This window comes from Lissotriton vulgaris, chromosome 3_1 (assembly GCF_964263255.1).
Source record: "Lissotriton vulgaris chromosome 3_1, aLisVul1.2, whole genome shotgun sequence".
In the NCBI taxonomy this organism is placed as follows: Eukaryota; Metazoa; Chordata; class Amphibia; order Caudata; family Salamandridae; genus Lissotriton; species Lissotriton vulgaris.
Window position 1 is genome coordinate 1972842705 of NC_141689.1, and position 22768 is coordinate 1972865472.

Sequence of the window (22768 nt, forward strand, 5' to 3'; positions counted from 1 at the left end):
CTTTCCCTACTGTTGCACCCACTGGAGTGGGAATAGTAATTTTAACCCCTACGCTATCCAGCGCTTTCCCTACTGTTGCACCCACTGGAGTGGGAATAGTAATTTTAACCCCTACGCTATCCAACGCTTCCCCTACTGTTGCACCCACTGGAGTGGGAATAGTAATTTTAACCCCTACGCTATCCAACGCTTTCCCTACTGTTGCACTCTTTGGAGTGGGAATAGTAATTTTTACCCCTACGCTATCCAACGCTTTCCCTACTGTTGCACTCTTTGGAGTGGGAATAGTAATTTTAACCCCTACGCTATCCAACGCTTTCCCTACTGTTGCACCCACTGGAGTGGGAATATTAATTTTAACCCCTACGCTATCCAACCCTTTCCCTACTGTTGCACTCTTTGGAGTGGGAATAGTAATTTATACCCTTACGCTATCCAATGCTTTCCCTACTGTTGCACTCACTGGAGTGGGAATAGTAATGTTAACCCCTACGCTATCCAACGCTTTCCCTACTGTTGCACTCTTTGGAGTGGGAATAGTAATTTTTACCCCTACGCTATCCAACGCTTTCCCTACTGTTGCACCCACTGGAGTGGGAATAGTAATTTTAACCCCTACACTATCCAACGCTTACTCTATGCTTGCATTCTTTGCAGTGGGAATAGTAATTTTAACACTTTTGTTATTGTACGTTAACAGCGACGGCTCGTGGAGGGAGTTACGGTGGGGCAGGAGGGCGGGGAGAGGGAGGGGCAGGGCGGAGGTTGCTAAAAACCGGCATATGGATAATTGCAGGTAAGTAAACAATTTAATTAATAAAACGAATTTCGTAGTGCGCCTTGCATCGCAAAATGCAATGCAGTGCGAGCTACGAAATTTGTTTTATTAATTAAATTGTTTACTTACCTGCAATTATCCATATGCCGGTTTTTAGCAACCTCCGCCCTGCCCCTCCCCCTCCCCGCCCTCCTGCCCCACCGTAACTCCCTCCACGAGCCGTCGCTGTACGTTAATAATATTGGCTATTATTTAATTATATTTTGTTACTCTATATATATGTTTTAAGAAATATGATTTAAAAAAAATTAATTTGACTTTCATTAATTATTTAATTATTATACATTAATTTAAGTATTTTTAAATATATTTTAGTAATTAATTATTAATATTAATGTAATTTAACATTGTTTTTATTAAAGTCGATATTTTTTACAACTATATTTTTGTAAACGATATTTAAAACTCGATATTTTTGTACTTACCTGTTAGTACATAGAAACTCGATATTTTGACAGTCTATATTTTGTCAACGATATTATTGCAACTCGATATTTTGGCAATCAATATTATTTCAGTGATCCATATGCAATTGAATGTTTGGAAAAGCTATATATAATATTACCTTGATGTGGTGATGAATACATTGGCTACCTACAAAGGAACACATGATGAAATAAATACTGATTTGAATTTTAAGAATCTATATGAATTATTTGTTTAAAAGCGAAAGGCTCGCTTTTGAGTGCCTACAGGTTTGACCTTTCCCGGTGGAAAGGGAATTTTTCTCGTACCCACTCCGTTATGCTGAGTAGACTTTCAGTGTTCTAAAAAGGACCCAAGTTAAATCTTGAACATTGCGATGCTTTTAATCTGGTCCTGTGGATACACGTCCGAAGGCATGGAAGAGTTTAAAAGGAAAAGTGATCAGCGCACAGGTATAGCGCACTGGGACCAGCTATCGGCGTTTAAGAGCAAATTGCTAGACAAAGATCCAGTCTGATACATGTGGCCAGAACTCTGCTGTTAGAATAGGAACCAGGAAGTGTGTTAATTAAGGTATTTAACTTGTTCAACTTTCTTAAATACCATGCGGCTGACTTTTTCTACATGAATTTGTGTCACTACATTTTTGTGATGTTAACTGGACACATTATTTCTCTGCTATGATTCAATATTAACACATTTTAAAACAGTATGGTGCTCACACTACAAAACTCAAAATCAAATGGCTCATCAAGTGGCAACAGTTCACTTGCTCCACACATATCACTTTTTTCAGGTACTTTAAAAAGGGGCACCAAGTATTCAGAAATACGGCTTCATAACATGATTGGGCATTTAACAGTTATTTCAAGCATTGTGGGAAACAGTGATGAATGTATTTTAGTTTTTTTTTTAATAAATAGAAATTCTGTAGGTAAAATGAAGAAGTATAAGCACGGAAACTACTTTAAGAAGGGAATGTAAATTTGTCCTGCTGCACAATTTCTTTTTTTGTAATTTGATTTCACATTTTTCTGTTTTTCATGTACCTCTTTTTCGCTTCAAATATCCAAAATAAGAAAAATGTCTCACTTTGAATGCATATTTTCCATATCTTTAAGCACGGCAAGAATGGGATATTTTGCATTGCGTGGAGTCACAAGGATTCTAAAAGAATTGCGACATGCAGTGGTGATGGATTCTGGTAAGTAGTGTATTGTATAGCATGTCATATAAGACATTTCAAAGCTTGTTACTCACAGATCTCTATAACAAAAGTATGAGGTCCTCCGAATGTAGGTGAAAAACAAATCCCCTCATTTTAAACTGTGTTCATGTTTGTTTAGAGACATATTTTTATATCAGGCAGAAGGCAGAAATGAATGGTTTAAAGAGCTTAGACAATCAACACAGTTCACTGATAGGGTGGCATTTGGTGGCCCCACTTGCTTTAATGTAAACATTGAATATTATTCCCATTTTTGATCAGTCTTCACTACAGCCTGTGGGTCGGTTACAGCTAATTGGCTCATTAAAGGCATGAGTTCAAATACGAATGGTGACTGTTTCTAACTTTGTATCACTCAATAAACTATGATGGTTCTAGGTTTGTCCTATATACTGACTTTCTCTGATAGTTCATGGCAGCAGTAATCAGGCTCCGGTAACATAAGCTGGTTGAGAACTGGGGGGCTGTGAAAAAGAGCCTGTCAACACATCCCCTGCTGCGGGCACATAGACTCTCCAAGCACAGTTTCACTGAAAAAACATCACAGGCACCCGGTGCAGAATGGGATCAGACATGGCCTCTGCTGCCATATTTTTGTCCCACACATTATCCACACCGAGTGAGAGGGAGCTGTCTCTGCCATATCCTTTTCATATGATACATCTGAATAGACGTTGTGAAAGGTGCAAGAGAGCCAGATCAGATAGGCATTCACAAGGTCATCAGCATCTGGAATCAGGAGAGAGAAGAGCTATGTTGAGCACTGGACTGAGACTAAGTGTATACATCCCTTGCATATATTGTGGGTATCCATGGCCTTATTGATCCATCTCCTGCGATAAAAGTGTAAGCTGTTAGCCAAAATGTGAGCATCTGTGGGTGTCCTTGTCATGAAGATACATCCTCATTTCACTGTAATTCTGGCCCTGGTATACATGGCGTGATCGTACAATATTTTGCTATAATGCTGGCCCTTGGTTCATGTTTGTGAACACATACAGTAACACAGTGAAACACTACAAATGGACACCACACAAGTTTAGAAAAATAAGTAATCTTTATCTAAATCAAAACAAGACCAAACAACAAAAATACACAACACAGTGATACAAATGTGACTTTCAGATGGTAGAAATAGTTCAGTTCCAGCAAATTGCAGATGCAACACTTTTCTCATAAAGTACCTGGGCCATAGGGAAGGTGATGCGTCAGTTCCTTACACTCAGGGAAGGTTATGCATTGGTTCTTTGCTTTGGGGGAGGTGACAAATTAGTTATTTACTGCAGCGAAGGAGGGGGTGATGCGTTGATTCCTTACTGAAGAGGAGGTGATGCATAGGTTTCTTACTGCGTGGGGAGGTGATGCGTCGGCTTCTTACTGTGTACCCCAACGATGCGACAAACTTGGTGCCTCGATGCAATGCCACGATGCGTCACATTGCATCAAACTCGGTGCGGTGATCTTGGACTTTGGAGGCTGGTGCACTTGATGCAGCATGCAGCGATTTCTTGAGCCGCGGCTGGATCTGCAAAGGTTTCTTCGGCAATGCGTCGGAAACAGGTGCATATACAACTTGCTTCTTCGAAGTTGCATTGCTTTACCAGCTCCCAGCGGCAAACAGCCTGCAGAGGCTCAGAACAGCAACAGACGCCTCTTTGCACGCCTGAATTCCCAGCAAGGAAATTCAGGGGAGCTGGTGGTGAAGTCTTTGTGTCCCTGAGACTTCAGAACAGGAGGCAAGCTCAGTTTTGAGCCAGTGGAAATCTTCTTGCAAGCAGGTGACAAAGCAAACAGCAAAATCTTTTTTCTCCTTTCCTTGGCAGCAAGCAGCCACTGCAGGCCAACCCCAGACAGCAAACAGCAGAGGGGCAGTATTCCTCCTCAGCTTCTCCGGCTCTTCTCCTTGGCAAAGGTTCCTCTTGAATACCAGAAGTTATCTAAATGTCTGGGGTCTGGGCCCCACTTTTAATACACAAAATAATTTCTTCTCTGAAGGCAGAGATTGTCTGTACCCAATCAAACCCAGTTCTGTCCTCACTGGTGCAGCTTCCTGGCAGGAGGTGAAGACAGCATTGTTGAAGGCAGACCAGGCCCATTCAGGTGAAAGGAAATCTCCACCCACTGCTCTAAATGCAGCCCAGGTCTATTCAGCCCAGCCCTGAATCATCAGACTTCTGGAGTCACTTCCCCTCTCCAGCCCCTCTCATCCAAAAGCCAGACATGCAATACACAAACCTAGCAGAGGCAAACTGGATGGTTAGGCAAGAAAATACCTACTTTCTAAAAGTGGTATTTTCAAACACAAAATGTAAAAATCACCCTCACTAAAAGATGCACTTTATCATTCTGAGTTCAGGCATGCTAAACTTTATTTTCCTACCTTGTTCCCAGGTCCAGTTATGTTTATAAGATGCTATAAACAAACTCTCCATTCTGTCATATGGGAACAGGCAGCCTTGAAATAGTGAAAAACGAAATTGGCAGTAATTCACTATCAGGACCTGCCACACACATCAGGCATGTCCTACCTTTCACATACACTGCACCCTTCCCACAGGGGTACCTTGGGTCTACCTTAGGGGTGTCTGACATGTAAGAAAAGGGTGCACTTGCCAAGTCGACATTACAGTAGTAGACTGCACACAGGCTCTGCAATGGCAGGTCGGAGTTACATTTACCGGGATGTTTCTGTGGGTGGCACCACAGTGCTGCAACCTCACCAGCAGCATTTGATTTACAGGCCCCGGGCACACACGGTGCACTTTACTTGTAACTGACTAGTAAATCAAATAGCCAATCATGGAAACACCAATCCATAACAGTAATTTACAAAGGGAGCACTTGCACTTCCTCACTGAACAGCAGTGGCATAGTGCCCAAAGCATCTAGACCAGCGAAACGGAGTCTGACATACAGCAAAAACACAGGAGGCAAAAGCAAAAATATGGAAAGGAGACCCACGTCAATGGTGCCAGGTCTGACAGTAATAATGCACTATTACTTGACACAAAAAACCTGAAGTTAGACAGAGATGTGATGGTTTTCTGTTGCCGCTATTGCTTGTTCTACCATCTTGTCACAGTCTTATTAGTTCATGTACTTTTGATGTAAGTTTGAAGGACTTGTATCTCAGATCACCTTATTGTCTACTAAAGTGACTCACAGTCAAGCGCTTTATTTATCATTTGTTTGTAGTTTACATTTGTACAACAAATGTGTCTGTAGTGTGTTTAAAGCCAACCCCCCTGGCTACGTATAAGTTCCAATCCATTTAATTGATATTTAGTCTGTTAGGTACCGTACAAAAAAATAATTTGTGCCACATCTCAGATCAAAAATCAATGGAATTCAGTTTTAAAAAGTTTGAATGCAGCATCCATAGATTTCAAATTGAGCATTGTATAATCAATGCTGTAAAATGTTGTAGCTTTTTTAACAGAAACTTTCAATTCTATTAGGAATTTATAGGAGAGGTTTATGCAGATATTTTTATTTCCAACTCCAGCACTTCAAACAGAACCAAGAAATAAAATATTTTGAAACTACATTTCCCATTACCCTGGAAATGATGCTATAAACCATGAAGGAAAACACTATATAAATTATATAGATTGTTCATTGTTAGGTAGTCCATAATAAGTCATCACATCCTCTCTTTTAAATGTGACAAACTAGTGGCTCAACATTTTCACATAAACTGTCATTCTTGCGTTTGATTTGACCTTGACAGAAATTAAAAAAGCATCAGTTAGAATATACTATAGTGAGAAAAAGTGAAATTATCTTTAAGTATTAAATCAACGGTTCCAATTCCTCAGAACAGTGGGCTACGTATTTCTAGTGCACAAAAACAACAATGAAATACTCAAACCATATGGAAGTCATCTTCATCCTATGGAGAGGAAGAAGAAAAGCTGTTGCCAGGTAGATATATATTACTAGCAGCCATCTCTTTATTATATTTTACATGTGTGTCAGGGCCAGAGGTGAGTAATATGCTTGTTTAAAGCGTTCCATTGTAAGGAATGTACCCCCTTCACCAACTTGGAGTAAAGTAGTTTTAAAGTGTGTTTGGTGGACCACTCCACTGCACTCATGACAGCCTCTACTCTAGGAGAAAACTTTGGACGCCATTGCATTCCTTGGTGAGAAAGCTCCTACTCCCCCCCTCACCCCCCCCCCCAAAAAAAATAGGAAGGGCATGATCCATAAAGGTAATGTTAGACCAAAAGTATAACTTAAACCAAAAGTCTAACTTTGCTACTTTTGGGTATTCACAAAAGTAAGTTACTCATATTAACATTACTACTAGTACTGTTATTAGCAGTAACTTTACTAGCAGAAAGTTTACTAATAATACGTTTACTGGAGACATGAGGAGTAATCGGACTGCTGACCGGATGGAGCTCCTTGCCCATCACCAAGGCAGGCTTTTCATGTGCTGAGGAGAATAAGGCCTACTGCCCCAAGCTATTAGGAGGCTTGGCAGAGCCCCTGTTACTGGAAGATGAAGAGACCCACTCTAGGACCACAGTTGACTATGAGGTGCCAATGTGAGCCGGGGGGACGCCTCGGGCGAGTGACCCCCACTGGATAATTGCAAGTTGACTGTGAGGCAATATCAACCACTCAGTCCAGGCTCAATGAAAGTAATCTAATAGCATTCCTGTCTGATATATAGAGCATCAATGAGAAGTACTATGAAGAGCACAGGATTGGTGTTCCGGTCAGGAGTGTTTTGGTTAACAAGGAGCTTTGCAAGCGTTATTTCAAGGGTACTCTTCATTACATCCTATGGAATTGTTGGCTCATCTGTAGCTGTTTTGAACTGTGGTGAACTCACCTAGCAATCTCGTCACCACCACACATCTCTGGGTGCTGTATGTGCTCCAGGCCCACCTGCTGCTTTATTCTCGCTGTCCGCGAATAGAAGGGGGGGCTCCCTGGTGTTGAGATGGTGCAGGTGGCCACAATGGTTGTGCTGAGATATTGCCCGTGTCCTTGGACACGACGTGCCGTGGCTGTATGCTGAACTGAGACTTTGCCTGCCTTCCTTGAGGGAAACGCTGGGGGCATCTAAACCTACCCGCTCTGGGTGGGGTGTGACCTGCTTTGCCTTTACTGGACGCAGATCGCACTTACTTGTTGGCACCATATTTCCTTCTTTGGCCCATTTATTTGCTGTGTTGACCACCCTGCACTGAGCTTGGGCATATCCAAGCAATTCAGTCACTTGTACAGGGTAAGATAGACACATTTTCCGGGCACTCTTCCACCATTGACAAACAGGAGTGCTGTAATGTGGGGGCCCCTGGGGTCAGTGCCCCACCAGCCTCCACAGCCTCCATACTGCAAGCCAGTCAGGACTCGAGAACCTCCTTTGAGGGAAAGATCAGTGAGTTGAGCTTCAACCTGTCTTTGTTCAGCCAGGATATCTGGAATGTGATTGATGGGGTAACTGAGGCAGAGGGCCAACTATCTGTAGTTGAAGACTCTACTCGCACACTTCAGACTACTGTGTCAACTCTCCAGTGCAGGGTTAGGGATGTGGAGGCAAGGACCTAAGATGCATAGGGCAGGTCCAAAAGGAACAACATCTGGATTGAAGGATTCCCCAAGAGGGTGAGGGGCTCACCCAAAACACTTAACAATCGAGAAGGCTGAAATCGTGCCTCCCAATGGTGCAACTCTCATCCTGTTTCATTTTCGAGAGGGCACATAGATTGCTCATGGCTGGTCTGCAACCGTTGCCCCCTGAGAACAATGATTTCTAGGCTCCTGAACTACTGTTGCAGGGATTCTGCTCACACACAGAACTGTGCACAGAGACCCAGGACATCAGTGAATTGTGGTGGACCAAAAAGCTCACCTCAGTACCTAGAACCCCTAACCGACTAGCATCAGTGTCACATTAGCTCTTCGTCCTATAGCAAAGGTACCAATGATTAGACTACCCAGAACATGCAACTTAGGTTACTCTCAGGAATGGTGGGAATCAAATCACTCTTGGGTTATATTCTCATACCAGTCCACAACATGGGTAAAGAAAGAGACACAATGAGGTTTAATTTTTTTATTTTAACGCAGTGCTCTAAGATGCAGTATTTTTGTGAGCATAAGCAGACATATGATTAAAAATGATACGATCATCATTGTTACAACTCCATAAAACACAAAAGGAGAAATCATAATATAATGATGGTGGGAACAGGTTATATAGCACCTAGTATGCCACCCTCCCTAGCTATAAACTATGTTTTATGCAATATAGAAGGTCGCTTAGGCTTGAATAGGGGACCCCATATCTCCAAGATCAGCAGAAGTGAATCACATCAGGATCTGCAATAGCTCTCTGTCTCACAGGAAACGGGCTTCCTTTCAGAGTGTCTAAATCATGCATGCAGTGTGATATTAAAGACGCCAGGATTTCAGTTAGCTGCAGCTGCGTGCCTGTTATGTCTAGCGCATGAGACGATCAGCCCGAACAACACTGAACATTGTTTTGATAACCTTGGAGGCTACAGCACTCACTGTGCAGACTAAGGTCGAGCTGTAAGTCTAGGGAAGCTGAAAACAGGCCATTCTCATGTGAAGCCATTCATGCAGGCTAACTTACAACAACAGTTACATATAGTGGCGTGTGCAAAAGCAGCAAAAAGGTAAAATGGCGTTGAAACTTGTAATAAGCATATGCTAACATAACAATGTGCGCAAATAAGGCCCAGCCCTCACTACACTACGTGGAGTGAAATATTATCCTACCTGATGCACACAAAATAAGTAAGCTTCTCTATGGCTCAGCCCTCGTCACTGCTGTACACTTAAAGTGCTGCAACAACGCCCTATTTTGTGGCTGTGAAGGAGAAGCTGGGGACAATGCAACACCAGTACATGCTACAGTTCCCAGCATGCCTCAACGTTGATTATAAAGACAAATCTCTGTTCTTCAGTATACCCAAGAGCACCTAGTCCTGAGTGGAGGAACGTCTTGACTTTAGCCACAGCCAAACTTCCACTTCTGACTCGCCAACAATGGGAAAGGAAGTCTGTATATGGTGGAAATTTCCCCATATACAAGGCGAAATAACAGGAGACATTGGTCTTCTCATAGCCTTAAACATCCCTAATCCGTGTTGTTGGGGAGGGCCCCCAGAGGCCATAACAGAAGAGATTTGAGTGGCAGCCGTTCCCCTTGACCTTCCTAATACTGTCATTCTCACCAGCTGATGTAGCTCACACACTTTTCACACCAACAGGTGGTTCTCTCCTTCTGCACAGTTGGCACCATCCACTTAGCTCTATTGGGTCTTTTGTGTTATATTTTGCATTTAGGGTGAAAGATGCTTCATGGGCAGAAGTGTAGGGTGGGGAGAGGGATGGAAGTTCAGTTCCTGCATATTATGGGATCTGGTTTCTGTTACTCTTTTTACTCTATTTGTTGGTCCTCTGTTTTCAAGTGACAGTGCCAGGGTGGTGGGAGCTTCTCTTTAAGGTATCGCCTAATCTATTTCCACCCTAGATGACCACAGACTCAGCCTGTGGACCCCCCAATGGCTACAGTATACTATCCTGGAATGTCAACTGACTCAATGATAAATTCAGAAGGGGAGCGGTCATCTTGTGTGTTAAAAGATTTCAACCCACTGTCTTGATGTTTCACAAGTCCCACATACTGGGAACGAAATGCTCCTTCTTGGGCAGGCATGGTTACTTCAGAGTGTACCACTTGGGGTACACCCAAGGTGTGGCTATCATCTTAAGGTTAACCCCCCTTTTTGTGCATAAAGTATCCATGGATCTCTTGGGTCGCTGTGTCATGGTATCTGGACACCTAGAGGGTCATACATGGATGGTACTCAGTGTGTATGCCCCTCTCAGTTACTAGATATCATGCTGGAGGTATGACTCACATTGGAGGAGATTTCTACACTTTAATGAATACTGAATAGGACACAGATTCCTGTTCCGTGACCACCAGATCACCGTGCCCTTATACATGGGCAAGGGCACTAGGGCTTGTCAATGTTTGGCAGCTACACTCCCGTGGTGACAGGCAATAATCTTATTAGTCACCCCCACATAGCACATCCGAGATATTGGTGATATTCTTCACACACACATACTCCTGAGGTGGCTCTCAGACCATTCCACTATGATGCTGAGGGTCAGTAGATTAGCTAGTGGGTAGAAGGGCCCATGTGGTTGAATGTTTGATTGTTGCTGGACGATTCCTTCAGCAGCTTTCTCCATGGCACTACCATAGAGTATTGCGATTTCAGTGGAGGCTCAGTCCCCTTCCCACCATGCTTCGGAAGCCTTTAATACAGTCGTCAGAGTGGCGGCACCATCATGGCAAAACTAGGGAGCAAGATGCAGAGCTCTTGTGCCTTGAGCATGCAGGCATGATGAAGTTCATCAAGATGATTTGATTGCAGCTCGATCAGGCCCGAATAGCTTTTGAGCAGAGGTTCATTGACTCGGCCCACCTAGGCTGGTTTCACTCCGATGGAATGGTGTATGAGATAGGTGATAAGACAGGGAAACTGCTCTATTAGCCTGTAAATTTGGATAGTGCTAGTAGGTGTGTTCCTGGCCTGTAGACCTCTATCGGAGAAACGGTCCAAGCAGCAATATCCATAGTATCTGAATTTGGCTCTTACAAAAATGCTCTGTATGCTTGATGCCCTTCTCCCTCCCCAGAAAGGCATAATCCCATCATATGCGACCTTCGTGTACAAATTCTTCCACTGGAGAAGAGGGTTTAACTAGACCTCCTTCTACCCTTAATGGTGATACAGGAAGCTATAACATAGATACCCTCGGGTGAAACCCCTGGCTCCAATTGATTTTTGTTTGAGTTTTTTAAGAGACACTCCTTCTAACCCTAGGACTCATGCCAATGCATCCCTGGGATAAGCCAGAAATGTGGGTGGGTACTGGTCGTTATGGGAGATGGAACTGTATTACTGGTTTCCAAATGTGAATTGTAATGAATCTTTGTGATGGATCACACTGGTTTTGGCAATCGCTAATGGAAGTTTTACTTTGATGCACTATGGTTTATATGCACTATTTCTGAATAACAAATCAATAAAACTGCAAAATCATCATTGTATGATCAAAAGTGTTACATTTTCAGCAAATTAGAGAACAGTTTTATTACAAGTCATATTGCTTTAGCACCTAAGCAGTTTCCCTCTACATGAATATTGATTCTGCCCTCTCTAGTCTTATTTCATCCGGAGATGGGAGGACAAACTAGTTACATAAATAACAGCAAACTATTGTGAATGAATAGGGCACATTGAGATAGCTGCAATTCCATGGAAATGTCACATTATTGTGATCAAACAGTGACGTTTTTCATCAAGTACAGCAAGGACAACATCATTGGAAATAAACAAATATGACTCTGCTTGACTGTGTGCTGCAAAAATAAAGAACAGAGAAATGTACAGGGTGAGACATCCATTTTGAAAATGATGGCGACGGGCCACATATTGAGGCCTACTTGACAAGAGTTATTATAAAATACTCCTACAGGTCATATGATATTTGTCTCAAAGATACAAGTACTAAGTACAAGACCCTCAGCTTTTTCTTCCTTTTTTTGTAATTTTCTTTCCTCTGGAACAAATTACAAGCACAGTGGGTCAGCACTAACAACTCGTCACCATTGTTAAGAAGCGAGGGAGTTGTGGAGTATTTAAAATAAGGTTATTTATTTTAGTGCCAAATTACAGACCCACAGGTGCAAGAGTAAAGGACGTCCTGATCCAGTAAAGTCCAACTGCTTCTCTCCCAGTAAAACAATCACAGTTACATCAAAGAATTCCACCCACATCACTGAACTCCAAATGACATAGGAACAATTCTATGTTACATCACAAGAAACATGTAAATGGTAAAACACTGAATGAAATAACAAATAATGTAAAACTTACCACATAGAGCTCTTTTTCAATGGTCTTGCACGACCATCACGATCGCTAGCTGGCCCGCAACACTAAGTAATCGCTGTTGAAAACCGCATCCGTCTTTAATCCTACATTTTACAGCATTTTTACACGCACCTTCTAAAAGGTGATTCCGGAGAAATAGAGAATAATCAGTGAAAATAAAAAAGCAGAGGGGTTAAAATTGAATAAGAATGTTTTTGCAATGGTGGAGGAGAGAATATTATTCTGCAATTGCCTTTGACAAAATAAACAAGCATTGGTAAATGCGGGAAACTATGCTACAGCCAATAGAACTGGATGAAATGTAAGTGAACCAATGCAAAGTCAGGAAAGAGAGGGGTCGGGATGTACACCCCTTACAGGGGGGACCTAAAAAGCAAGCTCAACCACCCTTAAAAGGAAGCCCAAACCATAAGAATATCCTACCAGAAAATCCCAACCGACAATGGACATCAAAAAGGGCAACGCTTAAAAAAATAGTAGGGTGCTGAAGCTGAACACAGACAAACACTAACAGAGCAGAAAACCAAGAAAAAAATATTAACTCAAAGAACAGATAAACACCATAGCTGAATGAGACAGTACTAAGTCCCTGCTCAGTGGGAGGAACAGAAAAGAGAAAGGAGGGACAAAGAGGCAGGAATGACCACTTAAATGACACTGACATAGACAAATGAAAAGCAACATCAAGAAGGGGTATGGCCTTTAAGCCCATAGACTGATTACATCAGGTCTCGAAGAGACAGCGCATGTGCTGTCTAGCTTGATCTAAACATCACTAATACTTATCTCAGGTCATGGAAGTGTCACAGTGTATGGTTCTTCAAAACGCTGCTGCACGTCTAGTGCTAAGGCTCCCCCGTAGAGCCCCCTCGAAACCCTCTCTAGCCTCCCTCCACTGGCTACCTATTAGCAAGAGGATTGTTTTTAGAGCCTTGTTATGGTGCCATAGGATAATCCACCAAAGAGCGCCGGCTTATTTGGCGGATCTCGCTTACCTGTATGAACCTAATAGATCCCTCAGATCGAAAGGCATGGGTTTGCTCAGAACTTACTGCCCCAAGAAAGCCAGAATGGGAGGCAGATCCTTCCGATCATTAGCGGCCAGGCACTGGAATCTCCTGCCCACGGACACCAGGCTAGAGACCAATGAGGCCTCTTTTAGGAAGAGGCTGAAAACGTTTCTATATACTTCATAATGGCTCCTCTCTCTCTCCTCATAAATGCTCTCTCCACAGCGCGGGGACACGCCGGGAGGCGTCACCAGGCGCTCTATAAACCCCCTTAAACTAAACTAAACTTGAGAACCCATGAGAGAGTATACAACTAGCCAATGTAGAATATGGATCCGTAAATTGTACCGATGTCCATATCATTCTAAGATGGAGGCTGATATTTCTTCAGGCTTGCTCAATATAGTCATAAATATTTAAGTTGTAATTTGCCATTCCTGATTAATCAGGCATGCTCAACAGTCTCCTCCAAACAAGTTCCTAATGAGTTGTAATTTTTTTTTCAGCATAATACGAACGATTGATGGCAAAGTTCTTCACAAGTACAAACATCCTGCTGCAGTGTTTGGATGTGACTGGAGCCAGAATAACAAGTGAGTAAGGATCACTTAGAAAATCTGTGTTTTGTGCAGAAGGTCTTTCAATACGAGTCTTCCTAAGAGGTTTTAGAAATAAGACATTTCAATAAATAATCTTTTTTTAAATGTATTATCTTGGCTTTTATTTCATACATGTTTTTTAATTCAAATCCTTTTTTTAATTTTGTAAAGTACAGAAAATACAGTACATATGCATAAAGTACAGTTGCAAAATTAATAACATTCTCGGAATAGGGATACAAAGATGGGGAGAAGAGAAGGCTGTGTAGGATTTGATTTGATCACATAGATGCTATGTAGACATTTGGGGTTTACACACTATAATCACATAATGTAGGTTATGTAAGTCTTGACATACATATTGAGTTTGGTCATAATAACAATACATCACAGTAATCATGAACAAATATTGAAGACGACTTGGTACCCACTGTTTGAATGTCGGTCAAGCTGTCGAGTTACTGGGCAAACCGATGGTGGAATTCATATACTGGGCTTAATCACACATGTTTTTAAACCCTCTTTTCACAGTAACACCATATACATACTAAGCTGGATTGTCTGTTAATTAACTTATCTAAAATAAAAGTATATCCGTTTTTGTCAATTCTGTACTTTTATTTAACTCTTGTATTTAAAATGGCATTGCATCCACAGAAAAAGTGTTAACATCCACTGACTCAATTAGGTATCAAAAATGTGAATCGTTGCATGTTTCTCCACGCCATGTTCAACAATGATTAATTTGCAGACGAATACCATCCACTTATGAAATTCAGCAGAGTATGAAATATCATGTCCTACAACTCTTTGTATTACTTGTCATTACCTGTATCAAGAGCGTAGTTCTCGCTGAATCTTATTTTATCTACTGTTTAATTGACTGAGAGCATTTAAATAGTGCAACCTAGCTGAAATGACAGCAGAGCACTTTAAAGAAGACGTGAGTGTATGCTGAGGGGTGCAAGTTGCATAAGTAATGACAGTCATTTCCTTGAACTTTGGTTCTATTGCCTACATTGTTAAAGCTGCTGTCTCCCGCACTCTTGGATCAGACTGGTGTCCCAAACTATTACCCTGAAACTGTAAAACAGCTTCATCTTGTGGCACTGTCAGTGGTACGTACGGGTTCCCACCTCCCACTTCTGGAGCATGTAATCTTAAAGAGAAGCTGAGTTAAATCTACGTTTAACTCTCCTTTGAAAGAACAATAGTTGTGAAAGGCATCTTCAGTGTCAGAGGGGCAATGTCAGAGATGGTTATATGGTGCCACTTGTGCCATACATTATATACTTTACAGGTCCATAGACAGCAGATGTAAATGTAATTGTTTGTACTTGTCTGCCAGTGCCAGGGCTAATGCATAGGTACAGACTGGAAAAGCGATCTCTGGCTTGCATCTAATGTCCACTATTGCCAATCTATTTGCACTTGCAATAGAACCATTGGTTAGAATAATGAAAACAGAGGGTAAGGTGAACGGCATACTGATATGCTTGTTATTTCACTATATTCAGATGAGCTCCTGCTATATTTAAGGGATAGTCCATTTGATCACAAGCCACTGATTGAAATGCTGTTGAGTTTGAAAAGGTGCAGGATTTAAGGATTTAAGGGTACATTTGTCTAAAACTTGTTTGTCCCCACATTTATACACTGGTAATAGATGTATGCCTGGGGTAGCTTTAACTTGGCATTTCCTGGGCTCCACTTACTTTCAAATATCTTGGGGTAAGAGTGAATTAATATACAGCACTACAGGCTGCAAGAGGGAACGCATACTTCTTTTTTTAACTCTTCCCCTGCATTTCTGCTATGGGCAAGATAGCACAGATTAAAATACTCCTCCTCCTTTGAATGTTTCGTTTTTTCATGAATCTACCAATATGGGCCCTGGGGCCCCTCTTTGGATAGGCTTGATTATGGGTAAAGACAGACGTCTGGTAGCACTCTCAAAATTAAAACTAGCAGTATCCATAGGGGTCTTGGGTGTACCACATTATACATTTTGTGCTGCTTAAAAAATGTAATACGTAGATGTTTGAAAGGCATCCATTTATGAGAAATAAAAAGGAGGAATTTAGTTTGGAAGATGACTCATTGGCTATTCTCTTTAAAAGGAGCAAACCAAGGACACTCACCCATTACATGTTGCATTAAAATGCTAGGGGAGATGCAAACCATAGGACTAAATTGATGAAACAAAAGTCCAAGTAATACTATTGCTAAGTTTAACAAGAGCCTGGGGATTCTTTAGGGCAAGTCGTTTGACGGCTTAAAAGGAGGTGGGGCTCACATCACTGGGAGACTACTACTCAGTGAGGGAATTAAGGATTCAAGATGACATGATAAATAATGATGCACTCCCTTTGGGAGAGTTCATGCTCTGTGACACCATCAAGTGCTATGTACAAATGCTGTGGGGCCCACAAACCAGGAAGCCTAAGACATAAGAGGGGGTGGACTCAATGTTTGCGATAGGGAATGAATGGACATCTGTTGCTTAGGTATATGAATAATTTCTTGTAATATCTATGACCATCCTGGCAACCCTGAAGGGTTAATGGCAGGCAGACCTAGAGATGGGTTTGGAGGATTGAGAATGGTAGAATGTGATTGAATATGTGCATAGTGTCACCATGAATTTCTTTTTTAAATATACTTAATTCAGTTACTTACATAGGACTTGTCTGACCCCAAATGGAATTAACATAATATGTATCATACCCTGGCCAAATGCTTTAGATGTGGGACTTGGAATGAGATTGCAGGGTTTTGTCCCATGGTGTGGGACTGCCATGTAGCTCCCCCGAGGTGTTAGCAATGTTCTTCAAACGCCCTTGGTAGTGGAATGCCTAGAGCAGATTTTTGGAAGTATCCCTGATGTTGGCAAAGAGGGCTATCACATGGCTTGGATATCCTCAGATCCTCTGAAATGTTCAGAAGCACAAGACAATGAAATGGGCTGGCAGCAAACGTACAACCTTACTCATGGAGTGAAGCAGGGTAATGCTTGAATGCTTTTCAGTTTTCTCATTGCTGACTGAGAGATATCCATTTAGCGCCCACTGACCATTTCAACCATTTCTGTGATGTCCGAAGGGCTAGAGAGGGCACTAGATTATTTTCTTTAGGTGGTATTAGTTAGTGTCACAGAATAAGAGTTTGACCCCTAAATCCTGAAAGAGGTAAAGTACTGAAGGTGTATAAGTTTGTACAGCTGTAAATTTAAATTATATTCACATTGTATAGACAAAGTAGGATTTCACTGGAATATAGTGCATTATATTATATCATTATATTGCAGTGCAACAAATTAATGTATTCATTTTTCTCTCGGAGATTCTCAGTACATTATCCCATATAATTGACAAAAAATGTAAGGCAATATATGTTTTGCCTTTATGTGGCTGCTTGGCAAAAGGTTTAACTAAACCATGTTTTTCCTTCAAGTGCCCATTTGACTTCTGAGTTTTTTAAGACGTTTGAGTTGAACACTTAAATTAGGCTGCGGTGCTTGTGCTTTACATTAATATCCACCAGAATCTTCTGAAATGAAAGAGACTGTCTGAGACCCTGCAGGTTTGACTACAGATGGATAGCCACATAACTTAAAATGTCAATTAAGAAGCTGTGGTAAAGCATATCAATATGACTATTTGTTATCACTAGCTGTATTGAAGAGAACATGTTTAGCAACAGTAACACTTGTTATTAACATCATTTAGAAATGGTAGGATTGCGCTATGAAGTGCTTCACAGTACGCGCCATCCGAGGCTTGGTATAGCTCTCGCAGGGAGTTCCGGCGGGATGAGTGTGATGCGCGCTCCGAGCAAGCGAGGTGAACGAGATGCAGGCGGCCCTGGACAGCGTAGAGAGAGCGACTCGGGTTGAGCGGGGCTCTCATTGGGCAAAAGCGGCCAAGCACAAGTCGTTTACGGCTCTGGGAGGGGCGAAGCACAATTTTAGGCACAGCTCCGCAGAGGGGAACTCTCAGAGAGTCAGCAGTCAATGAGCGAAGATAGAATGAGCCCAATGGCCCTTGGGCCCAGTTCAGGGGGCAAACTTGAGATCAAGCCCTAGGAGATCATTTCAGGGACAAGTCTTCAAAGTCCTTTCTGGTCTTTTCCTCTCCTTTCTCAGCAAGGCACAAACTGCAGGCCAGTCTCCCAGATCAGAGACAGTCTTTCCTCCTTCAGCTTCTCCTGGTCCTTCTAGTTGGGCAGAGGTTCTTCGTGCTCAAAACAGGATCTGAATTGTAAGGAGCGGAGCTCCTCTTTTTATACCCAGTTTCTTTTGTTCATTCAGGCCAGGGGGTCCTGTGCATAGTTCATCTCAGCTCTTGAGCACTTTGTTTTGCAAAGTCTGGTTTTTCCTTTCAGTGAGCAGGGCAGGCCCCGCAGATGCTCCGCAGGAGGTGGAGCAAGCATTGTGATGACAAGTACAGTCCAGGAGTACTCTGTTGACGGTCTTCCCCTCTCTCCTCACAAGGTGTAGGGCAGAGTCGTCGGCCGCTCCCCAGGTGGTGGAGCCGGCATTGAGGTGGCAGAGCACAGTCCTATTCAGAGTCAAGGGGCACTCCCCCCACTCATGCTGGTGTCATCTTTCTACTACACAATGTGAAAAGAAAGAAAATTTAGGAAAAATTACAACCTCATCCAGTAGGTCAGTAAAGACAGGCCAACTATGATCAAGCGACCCTAAGGGTTGTCCAAGGGTGCCTCGCAGTCTTCTCTCGTGGAACCTGCACAGAGTTTGGTATGGTACCTTAATGGTGTGCGGTCATTACCATCTACACCTACCCCCACGATCAGCGCCGGGTCAATGCGTAGAGCAGCTGGTTTTTCAAATAAGAACTTCATCATAATTATACAAATCCCCGTATTATTACATGAACACAGAAGCGAGTACAGATCCTCCCATTTTAAAATATATTCAAGTCGGCGACCAACTTCACGTTTGCCCTTTTCTTCCAAGGGGCTTTCTTTGTGAATAACACTAGTCCTGATGATGGCCTTATAGATGCCAACAAACAAGACCGAAACGTCGACCAAAACATCATCTCCACAGCATTTCAGCACTGGAAGAAACCTTTATACATCTATGAATTTGGTTTTCTTCGTTTATTAATGGAGTTGATGATATGTTGTGAGTTGAACAGTTATTTTACAAGGACGGCTATTCATGACTTTCACTTGAAGATTGCTTCTTTTTTTACCCCATGATTCAGATCTATTAATTTGCTCAAATACAAGACTTTTCAGATATAAATAGTTTGCTGTGTGCTTATTCTTTTCTTCTCTCTTTTGGATCCTCATTGAATGTCGTTTTGAACTACTTTAAAATGTACCAGTTATCCTAGAGATACAAATAGGTTTAATTGCTTAAAAACCTTTGATTGACATGTGTTGAATTATAGGTACTTAGTCAATGAACAAAAGCCCTTGTAGTCACCTCTTACCTTAATCGACCTCTCTTTGGCCCCATCAGTCAAGGTGATCTGCCAGTACCCAGACGTCAAATCAAACGTGCTGAGGAACTGAGCAGCCCCTAACCGATCGATGAGCTCATCAGCTCTGGGGACGGGGGTGCGCGTCAGTCTTGGTGACCGAATTGAGTCCTCTGTAGTCCACACAGAACCGGAGTTTGGGTGTGGCTCCCGGCGCTGCAGCCTTTGGGACCAAGACCACTGGGCTGTCCCAAGGACTGTTGGAGGACTCAACCCCCCCAAGAGCAAGCATATTTGAGAGCTCCTCTTTGATGCAGGCCCTGACCCTGTCAGTTACTCTGTAAGCCTTATGCTTTACAGGCAAGCTGTCTCCTGTATCCACATCATGGACGCACCAATCTGTGATACCAGGAACCAGGGAGAACAGATCTGGAAACTGCCCCAGCAATTGGCGGCAGGCATCCTGTTGTTTAGGCATCAGGGTGGTTGAGAGGTTAATTCCATTCACTGACCCATCTCGCGCTGAGGCTTCCAGGAGGTCAGGAAGAGGCTCGGTCTCCTCCTCCATCCCATCATCTGTGGCCAGGAGCATGCCCACTTCGGACCTCTCCAAGTGGGGCTTAAGGTGGTTAACATGTAGGACTCTCAGGGGGTTCCTGGGAGACTGCAAGTCCACCAAGTAGGTGACAGGACTCTTGCGCTCCACAACCTCAAATGGACCTGTCTACTTATCCTGAAGTGCACAAGTCTCCACTGGGGCCAAGACCCACACCGTTTGTCCAGTTTGAAGCTCTACCAGAGTGACATTCTGGACGTAGCATCGCTTCATCTCTTCCTGGCTGGCTTCCAGATTTGCCTCAGCAAGTTGCCTGAATCGCCTGGTCTGGTTTCTGGAGGCCAGCATGCAACTGTATACATTCTGGGAGGTTTCCTGGGAGATTGCTCCCAGCCTTCCTTAACCAGACTCAGAGATTCTCTCACTGGGTGACCATACAGAAGCTCAAAGGGGCTGAACCCTGGAGACTTCTGTGGCACCTCACGGTATGCAAAAAGAAGGCATGGCAAGAGGACGTCCAACTTACGCCTCATGGGTTCTTCCAGACCCATAATCATGCCTTTCAGGGTTCGGTTGAATCTCTCAACCAACCCATTTCCTTGGGGGTGGTAAGGGGTTGTGAACTTGTAGGTTACACCACACTGTTGCCAAAGGGATTTCATGTACTTGGAAATGAAATTGGTGCCCCTGTCAGACACCACCTCTAGAGGGAATCCCACTCGGGAGAAAATTCCCATCAGTGCTCGTCCCACCACGGGGGCCGTCACTGTCCTCAGAGGGATGGCTTCAGGGTACCGGGTGGCATGGTCCACCAAGACCAGGATGAACCTGTTGCCCATGGCTGTCTTGGGGTCCGGAGGCCCTACAATGTCAATTCCCACTCGCTGGAATGGTGTACTGACCACAGGGAAGGGCTGGATAGGAGCCTTCTGCTTCCTCCCACTCTTCCCACTTGTCTGGCAAGTTTGACATGATCTACAGTGAGCATCTGAGTTTCTGTGCATTTGGGTCCTATAAAAGTGGGTGACCAGCCTTTCATAGGTCTTGTCTTGCCCCAAATGTCCTGCTAAGGGTACATCGTGAGCCAGCCCCAGTAGGAAGGCTCTGAACTTCTGGGATACCACCAGCGCACCGGCTGACCCAGGTTCAGCAATCTTAGGCTCTGAATACAGAAGGTCATTCTGCCAGTAAACAAAGTGTTTCCCGGACTGACTACCATTGGCCTGGTCTGCAGCCTGCTGCCGCATACCGATGAACGAAGAGCATTCTTTCTGCTCCCTGCAGAATTCCTCCCTGGAGGGGCCTCCTTCCTGCTGCCAATGGGTCAGCGAAGGCAGGTCCCCCAGTTCGGCGATCTGTTCCCCGGTAGGCTCCAGGGCATCCCCCTCAAGTTCTGCTCCCTCCTGGGCCGTGGGAACATCAGGGGCAGGTCTCCCGCGCCTCCTGCGCCCTCCCTCTAAGGCCGGTTCCTGGGCCTCTCCCTCAGGCTCCAGGAGCTCTTGAACACCCCTACTGGCTGCCATTGACCGGGTGGTCACGCACGCCCAGTCGGGAAAACCCACCATCGGCAGATGAGTTGTCTTCTCCACCTTTTCCCAAGGGGAGTCCTCCAAATCGTTCCCTAGCAAACAGTCTACAGGAATGGCATTTCTCACAGCGACCTGCAGAGTACCAGAGATACCCCGCCACTCAAAGGGAACCTGAGCCATTGGACAACGACTCTCGGAATTGTCAGCATTGACAACCCTGCAGTAGGCATGGGGTACAACCTGCTCTTGAGACACCAGGTGCTGCCGGACTGCAGTCACACTGGCTCCTGTGTCTCTAAGAGCCTCTACTTTCTTTCCATTGTCGGTCACTACTTGCCTATATTTCTTAGTGTTGGAGTGTAAGTAGTTCTCGGGGACCATCTCACTGTCTCCTAACGAGACTAAGGTCATCTGAACGGGATCCCCCCACCTTGGACGGCTACTTCCTCCCCAAAATTAACACTAGCCATTTTCCGGGGGGAGCACCAGTGAGTGCGGGTTTTCCAAACAGGCGACATTTAGGATCTGTGGCAAAATGACCCTGGTCACCACAACTGTGACAGTCGATGGGCCCTCTTTGAACATGTTTACCTGTTGGGGGCCCCATTCTGCTTCGGGGGTGGGGGAGGCTGAGAACCTTTCCCTTGGCTCCCTTGGGGATTACTTTGGGGGCCTCTTTGGAACCCTTTCTGTTTACCCCTGCACCCCCCACTCTTCTGCTGGGGACTCTGCCAACCTTTGTCTGAGTCTCCCACGTGAGCCTTGTGGAACCCTGGTGCTGAGCCAGCAGTCCGCCTCCTCAGCAAGCTTCCTCTGGTTATTCAGCTTGCTATCAATCAGGTGCTGGCGTAGCTCAGGAAAACAATTACTGGACAAGTGCTCCGATGCCATTAAAGCAAAAAGCCCTTGAAAATCGTCCACTTTGCTACCCTTCACCCAACCATCCAGTGCTCTGCAGAAAAAGGTTACATACTCCACATAGGTACCCCCAGGAATCTTAGTAGAACCCCTGAACCTCTGTCTATACATTTCAGGAGTTAACCCAAACCTGGTCATTAAGGCCTCTTTCATGTGGGTATTAGAATTGTAAACTTCGGAGGGCAAATCTAGCAGTGTGTCCCGCCCCTCGCTAAGGAACTTCCCCCTCAACCCCGCTCCCCAATCTCTCTC

General features: G+C 43.8%; 1 protein-coding gene across 2 annotated transcripts in view; it reads left to right on the forward strand.

The window, feature by feature from the left end:
* WDR17 (WD repeat domain 17) overlaps positions 1-22768 on the forward strand; it is a 790164-nt gene that overhangs the window by 291999 nt on the left and 475397 nt on the right. For both annotated transcript variants that reach the window (XM_086962451.1, XM_086962452.1), the window contains exons 10-11: positions 2386-2468; positions 13971-14057. In XM_086962451.1, the coding sequence (XP_086818577.1) occupies positions 2386-2468; positions 13971-14057 (170 nt within the window). The remainder of the gene's footprint in view (positions 1-2385; positions 2469-13970; positions 14058-22768) is intronic.